The 7445-nt window shown below is 27.5% G+C and overlaps 5 protein-coding genes across 5 annotated transcripts; 3 read left to right on the top strand and 2 right to left on the bottom strand.

Moving 5' to 3' along the window:
* Nucleotides 1–680: 680 nt before the first annotated feature.
* On the bottom strand, nucleotides 681–1529 carry EHI_200240 (uncharacterized protein; the record flags this gene model as incomplete). The annotated part of the gene is made up of 1 exon (XM_650301.1): nucleotides 681–1529. The coding sequence occupies one exon, from the start codon at nucleotides 1527–1529 to the stop codon at nucleotides 681–683; it is 849 nt and encodes a 282-aa protein (XP_655393.1).
* A 364-nt stretch (nucleotides 1530–1893) lies between these two features.
* EHI_200230 (cell surface protease gp63, putative) lies at nucleotides 1894–3878 on the top strand (the record flags this gene model as incomplete). The annotated part of the gene is made up of 2 exons (XM_650302.1): nucleotides 1894–2163; nucleotides 2217–3878. 2 exons carry the CDS (start codon nucleotides 1894–1896, stop codon nucleotides 3876–3878), a joined length of 1932 nt encoding a protein of 643 aa, XP_655394.1.
* Nucleotides 3879–3972: 94 nt separating this feature from the next.
* EHI_200220 (proteasome regulatory subunit, putative) lies at nucleotides 3973–4542 on the bottom strand (the record flags this gene model as incomplete). Its single annotated transcript, XM_650303.1, has 2 exons — nucleotides 3973–4110; nucleotides 4168–4542. 2 exons carry the CDS (start codon nucleotides 4540–4542, stop codon nucleotides 3973–3975), a joined length of 513 nt encoding a protein of 170 aa, XP_655395.1.
* A 236-nt stretch (nucleotides 4543–4778) lies between these two features.
* EHI_200210 (bromodomain protein, putative) lies at nucleotides 4779–6452 on the top strand (the record flags this gene model as incomplete). Its single annotated transcript, XM_650304.1, has 1 exon — nucleotides 4779–6452. One exon carries the CDS (start codon nucleotides 4779–4781, stop codon nucleotides 6450–6452), a length of 1674 nt encoding a protein of 557 aa, XP_655396.1.
* Nucleotides 6453–6827: 375 nt separating this feature from the next.
* Nucleotides 6828–7401, top strand: EHI_200200 (ABC transporter ATP-binding protein, putative; the record flags this gene model as incomplete). Its single annotated transcript, XM_001913926.1, has 2 exons — nucleotides 6828–7322; nucleotides 7378–7401. The coding sequence occupies 2 exons, from the start codon at nucleotides 6828–6830 to the stop codon at nucleotides 7399–7401; spliced, it is 519 nt and encodes a 172-aa protein (XP_001913961.1).
* Between the last annotated feature and the right edge of the window lie 44 nt (nucleotides 7402–7445).

Raw genomic sequence — 7445 nt, 5'->3', positions numbered from 1 at the left:
GAGATAGTTTTTTTCTTCATGTAGTTTTGATGTTAATGTTTTAAATAGTATTTATTACTACATTTCATCAATTCTTCATTTTGTTATATCAAAACAATCATTTGAATTAGTTAATACTTATTGAATAACAATAATATATATCAAAGAAAAGATGGACTAGATTTATTTTCACAAACCAACGACTATTTCATTGTTTGTTGGATATTATAAGTGAAATTGATTGTTTATTAGTTTATGAATATATTTTTATAGAATTATACTTTTATATTATAGACAAACCATTTTAGACTTATCATTAATAAAATAAAATACCTAAAAAAACTTTTGTTTCATTAGTACAATTTAATCTAATAAGATAATGCCACTTCATTACTTAATTTTATTTGTTTTTAGAATATTTTGATTTTTTTGATTTAAAGAGAAATCTTATATAAAAACATTAAAAATAACTGTGGGTTGTGTTAATTCTTATTTGTTTTGGACATACATTCTTCAAAATATCCTCAGTTTTTGGATTGTTTAGGTTTAAATGTCATAAAGAAGAGACAAGATATATCATTGTTTTTAATCATCCAAATACCTGAAATAACGAATAAAAATATACTTTTGTATAAATAAAATTGAGATGAAAAGATGAATGTATTTTGGTTTGTTCATTTTTATAAGTCAATTAGAAATGTTCATAAACTTACTGCTAACAATCTCATTTGACCAGACAAATGAAGATCTTGATTCATATAATTTTTTTGTTCATTAGAAAGATATGCTTTAAGTTGTATTGACGCAGAACAACTTAATGGATATGTTGAATAATAACAATATAATACATACATTCCTGCTGAGTCTGTTGAATAACTTGAAATATACCCTTCTGTACTCTTCAAAAATGAGACAATTTCATTCAATGTTTCCATTACTTGTTGTTGTGTCATTGATGATGCAAATACAAATACTGCTGTAAACAATAAATCGACTGAATCATATTGTAAATCAACACGATGTTTTTCTCTTACATTTGGAACAGGTGTTATAATTTGGTCTTTAGAATATGGAATGACATCTTCTGGTAATTCTCCTTTAATTCTAGCACATAACTCAAATCCATTAGAAAGGATTGGTGGTATTCCTGGTAATTGATCAACAACCAATATTAATCTACCATGATGATGATCTCTACTACTTGTGCAATGGCTTCTACATTGGTCAAGAACATAAACAAATCCTTCATCTGTTTGATAAGGTCCAATAGCTCCAGTATTTGAAACACCAATTTCAACTACTTCTTTATTAGACGAACACCAACATGTAGTAATATTTGTAAACATATCATTTTCTTTTCTTATCTTTGCTTTAGTAATAGCAGAAAGAACTTCTTCTCCAGTAAATTCAATACCAAAACTTGTATTTATTGTTAATTTTATAATAAATGGTCTAAATCGATAAATTTTTGGATTTACCTCTAATTTTGCAATTGGTGGAGTAAAATTAATCGGATGAACTTTTGATTTCTTTATTTCTTCTTGTAACATTTCAATTTCATGTTGTAATTTTAAATTTTCATTATTTAATTCTTCAATTTCTTTTTGAGAATATGTGTGTTGTTCATATCCAGGATGTGCCACTGAAACAATAAGTTGTTAATATAATGAGGTATAGTTATATATTAATAACTTTAACCATTTTAAATACCAAAATAAAATAAAGTTTTTGTTGAGTTTTATTAAGAAAAAGAGGAATAATTATTACTATTTAATAACAAAAAGAAAAGCTTTAACACATTTTTTGTAAAAATTGAAATGATGAATGGAATTTGGCACTAGAAGCTACAAATAATAATAAACTAAGAAACTATATAAGAAGAAAAATAAAAAAAAACTTTGAATTAATAATACTATGTTGATTGTATTACTACTCATCTCATTTACATTCGCTGAATGTATCTTTTCTCAAATACAACAAAAAACAGAAAGTCCATTGTATCATCCAAAAAGAAAATTAGCAAGTGATGACTCTGAATGGGTTCCATTAAATGTTAAGTTTGATACTAATGCATTAAATTATGGTAGTGGATATGTAAGTACTCCACCTGTTTGTTTTGTTGTATCAGGAACCTGTACACAAGATAATTTGTTAACACAAGAGAAAAAGGCATATATTATAAGAGTTAGTTTTATTATTGTGTAAAAAAAAATAAAATAAATGAATTAATCAAATAGATTATAGACGAAGTACAACGTTTAATTAAGAAATATTTTAGAGTACATAAAGGAACGTTAGCCACATTAAAATCAAGTATAAAAGATAAAGATAGATGTGGAGAAATTTCTAGTATAAAAGATAGCTCAATTGCTGATGATATTGGAATGGTAATGTATGTTACGGCACATCCTATTGAATCACAAACTGTATTAGCTTATGCTGCATCATGTGGAAGTGCTGCTGATGCAAGCTCTACTAATCCAAATAATCAGAAACGAAATATTTTTGGTTATACAAATATTAATCCAGCAAATTTAGATGTTAGTGAAGGAAAATTCAGAATCAATGCCCATACTGTCCTTCATGAAACAATGCATGCAATGGGATTTGTATCACCTACTGGTATGATGTCTATTTCTAAAGGAAGAGGAACAGAGACAGTACCTGTTGTTACCAGTGAAAAAGTTCTTAAAGTTGCTCGAGAACATTTTGGTGATAATTCAATTTCATATGTAGAGTTTGAGGATGGTGGAGGAAGTGGAACTGCAGGAGCTCATTGGGAAAAAAGAGTTCTTTATAATGAAATTATGACAGGAACAGCATCATCTTATTCAGTCATTTCTAATTTCACATTGGCATATTTTGAAGACCTAGGAACTTATTCAGTTAATTATAGTGCTGCTGAACCATTAACATGGGGTAAAGGTATGAAAAAAGATTTTTTCAAATGTTCTAATTGGCCAACACAAGCGCCATATTATGGTGAGACTCAAGCAAGGGGATGTACTCCTGATAGAGGAGCCATTGGAATTTGTGATACTTCTGTTCGTAAAGATTTGCCTAAAATTTATCAAAATTATGAAGACCCAACTAAAGGAGGGATGATTGAATTAATGGATTATTGTATTCACACAACATTAGTTTCAGGAGGTCAATGTTATGAAAAGAGTGTATTATCAACAGAAAATATTGCCTCATTATCATTCCTTGATAGAGGAAGTTCATATGGAAAAGATTCAAGATGTTTTTCATCTAGTTTAATGAAATATTCTATTCCAATTAGTGACTTTAGTTGTTATAGAGTAAAATGTGTAGACCGAGGATATAGAGTTAATGTTAATGGAAATTGGATTCTTTGTCCATCAGGAGATAGTATTAGTGTTACTGGATATGGTGGAGTAATTACATGTGTGAATCAAAGTGAATTATGTAATGGCGAAGTAGAAGAATGGCCAGATATATGGAGGACAGACCCAGTAAAAGGAAAAGCAGGGTCTATAGTAACATTAATTGGTGATTATTTCAGTCACATGAAAAAAGTATATGTTGGAGAAACAGAACAAACACAATTTTCTATTGATAATTCCAATCAAGTCAGAGTAAAAATTCAGTTTAATGATCCTTTTGTTAATCTTATTCAACTTCTTTCTGATGGTTATGTTACAGTAGATATTAAAATTGGAGATGGAAATGATATAAATGCAGTATATCAAAATTTTAAATTACAAGTTGAATTAGTTGAAGTAGTACAAAATGTTGGTCAATGGTTATATAAAAATCTCTTCTTTACAGTTGGTATTATTATCTTCCTTATCTTCTTAGTGTTATTATTTGGTTTTATCATTACAAAAAGAATCATTTATAGAAGAGCAAAACAAGTTGCAAGAAATCTTGTTTAAGAAAGATGATTATATTTTAAATACAAACCTTTTTCTCTTTCATTTGTTTATTATTTTTATTAACCAAATAAATCAAAGAATCAAAACAATGAAATTACATCATTTCATCCATTTCTTTAATCAAGGAAAGTGAATCAGAAATATTTTCAAATGAACTTAATGTCTCTTCTTTCTTTTTATCCACTTTAGGCAATTCAAAAATTATTTGATTTCCTTCAATTTTCCATTGATGCTACAATAATATTAAATTTATTTTAATTAAATGAATGAAATATATTAAACAACAAACATTTGCTACTACTTCATTGAATTCAGAATCATTTGAAATCATTAATACTTTCTTAGTATAGTCAATTGGAAGAATATGATAAGCTGTTTCTATTGTTGCTGCAACAGCTTCTACTAATGTTTGTTTTAATAATGGTAACAATGATGAAATATCTCCTAATTGAAGTGATTGAACTCCTTCTAATACACGATTATATCTTCCTTCTATGAAGAATTGTTCCATAGAAATAACTTGTTTAATATTATTATTATAATGAGCTTCTTGTTGTAATGATTCAATTTGAATATGAAACTCTGCAAGTGAATTTTGGGCTAATAATGTTAGTAATTGTAAGGCAATAGAATCGTAATATTTTTGGTCATGAACAATTTCCATTAATGTGCCTTTCTTTATTATTTTAAGATGAAAAGTCGTGATGAAGTTTTTATTTTTATTTTTTGTTTTTATTTTATTTTTTTGGATCTTGAAATGATTAATGACGTGGAATCATTAATAATTAAAATAATAAGAATTATTTTATTTGAATTGACAATATAGTTTATTCTTTTCAATTGATGAGAAACAAACATTACGTGAGTCTGAAAAAAAAACTGTTAATTTTACTTTAGACAATGACAGAACCATTCCGTGAGCCGATAATTTTATCCTTTACCGATGACACTGGCAAAATACCTGCTTTTGAAGAAATGACAATAGACGATGAGGATAGTATAGGTGAAAGTTCTGAAATGTTTCCTGATGCTGAACAAACAAAAATAAAACAACGGTCATACGAAGCAGTAGTGTTATCAGAAGAAGAACTTGATGAAGTTAAAATTAGTGGACCAATTCCTTATCAAATTAATAATATTTTTTACCAAGGAGATGAGCTTGAAAGAAAAAAACAAAGTGGGACAGGATTAGGGTGTGTTAACACGTGTTTTGGACCATTTAGAGTTGCCTTTCAAGAAAAGCACAAACTTCAAAACATACAATCAATTCATCAACAAAACTCTCTTAATATCGCACCCCTTCGTCCTTCTTTTAATAATCTAAATCCCCTTCAACAAGTACAACCTAAATCAGTTAATCAACAAGTAAATGAAACAAGTCAAATGCCAACAAATGAACTTCCAAGTATTAGAGATAATCCATTTATTAAAAATATTACTAAAACAAAAACACAACAACAAAATAAACTTCCAAGTCCATTAGATCAATTTCGACAGCCTATTGATATAAATAACACTCAAAGTTATTCTCAGGTATTATCTAGAGATCATCCAGTTTCATACAATTCTTCAATGGTTCATTCAGATGAAGAAGATCCTACAAAGCAAGGTTTTCATTTAGACTATTTAGAAAAAGTCCATCTTAGTGATGATATATCAATTCCAGAAAAAGAAGTAAATCATTCATATTCAAGAAAGACAAATAAAAATCCAAAAAGAATAAAATTAATGAAAGGCATTGAAGAAGAAAATTCTGTTTTGTTAAAAGATAAATCAAGAAATGGGAAAAAAATTTCTAGAAAAAAAGAAATAGATATTGAAGTAGTATCAGGTAAACTTCATATGAATAAAGACCTTGTAATATGTTCATCAATATTAGGTGCTATAATGAATAATCAAGAAAGTGAACCATTTAAAACAGAAGTAGATCCCATTGCATTAAATATTTTAGATTATTATAAAATTGTTAAACATCCAATGGATTTAGAAACAGTATCAATTAAACTTAGTAAAGGGCTATATAAAACAAAAGAAGATTTCAAAAAAGATATGAAATTAATATTTGAAAATGCAAAAATTTATAATTCCTCTGAAAATTCAATACATCAGTCTGCTATTAATTTAATGAAAAAATTCGATAAAATGTTTAACTCTGCGTTTCTAGAGAATAATCCTCCAAAATTAATACTTCCAGAACAAGTTAGTGTTACACCTACTTTTCTTCCAGTAGCTGTTCGACCAATATATGAACATAGTAATTTCTATTATTGTGATGAAGCAGAGATTGAAGAAATGAAAGAAAAAATGGCTAAAATTAGAGGAACAAAATATCAAAGAAAGCAAATGACAATAAAAGAAAAAGAAGTCTTAACAAATCAAATTTCTAAAATGTCAAGTGAAAGAATTAATCTATTATTTAATGTACTTGGAATATTCAAAGAACCGGGTAGAGTTGTAGAAATTAATTTGAATGATTATGATGAAGAAGAATTAATAAATATTAAAAAAATTGTAAATGGTACATTTTCTATTCCTCATGATTTCTTAGAGTTACTTCAAGTAAACAAAAATTAATGAATAAAATTGGATGTGTTAGTATCAGTATTTACTTTTGCTTCATTTTTAAAATTATTATTAAGTCTATTATTTTTTGAAACTCTAATGAATGCTTCATTAATGGTACTAAATCTTTTTAAATACAAATTCATCATTCTTCTTATCAAATTACTTAGTTATCTTCATCAAATAATTCTTTAAATTGAAAATTTGACTGATCCTAATATAATAAATTCTAATCAAAACAAATTATTTGGAGAAGTAATAGTATCAGCAGAACATCTTGAAAAAGAGTATAAAATAGAAGGAAGAAATGAATCAGTATTTGCTGTTAGAGATATTTCATTTGGTAGTAAGTCTGAGATTTTAGGTATTAGAAAAGGAGAATTTGTTATGTTACGTGGTCCGAGTGGAGGAGGAAAAACTACATGCCTCAATATGATTGGGTTAATTGATAAACCTTCTCATGGGAAACTTACAATGTTTGGAACAGAAATCAATGAAAAAACAAAAGAATCTTTTATGGCAAACCTTCGTCTAGAAAAAATAGGATTTGTATTTCAAACATATAACCTCCTTTCTACAATGTCTGCTTATGAAAATGTTGAACTCCCTATGAAAATACTTGGAAGACTGAATAAAAAACAACGACATGAACGAACAATTAAACTTCTTGAATTAGTTGGTCTTCAAGACCGAATGAACCATCTTCCTTCTGAATTGTCAGGAGGAGAACAACAACGAGTTACTATTGCACGTGCATTATCAAATGAACCAGAATTATTATTAATGGATGAACCAACAGGAGATTTAGATACCAAAAATACAATAGAAGTAATGAATTTAATTCTTGAATTAAATCAAAAAATAGGAACAACAATCATTATGGTTACTCATAATCCTGATATTGAATGTTATGCTGACAGAATCATCTATTTACAAGATGGACATATTATCAAACAAGTGATAAATTCTCAACAAACAAAACTAGACTATACTGCATTTATGAGG

Source organism: Entamoeba histolytica, genomic scaffold (genome assembly GCF_000208925.1).
Source record: "Entamoeba histolytica HM-1:IMSS scf_1104750519297 genomic scaffold, whole genome shotgun sequence".
In the NCBI taxonomy this organism is placed as follows: Eukaryota; Evosea; order Mastigamoebida; family Endamoebidae; genus Entamoeba; species Entamoeba histolytica.
The sequence above is the reverse complement of the archived record's forward strand: the minus strand, read 5'-3'. Positions and strand labels throughout refer to the sequence as shown.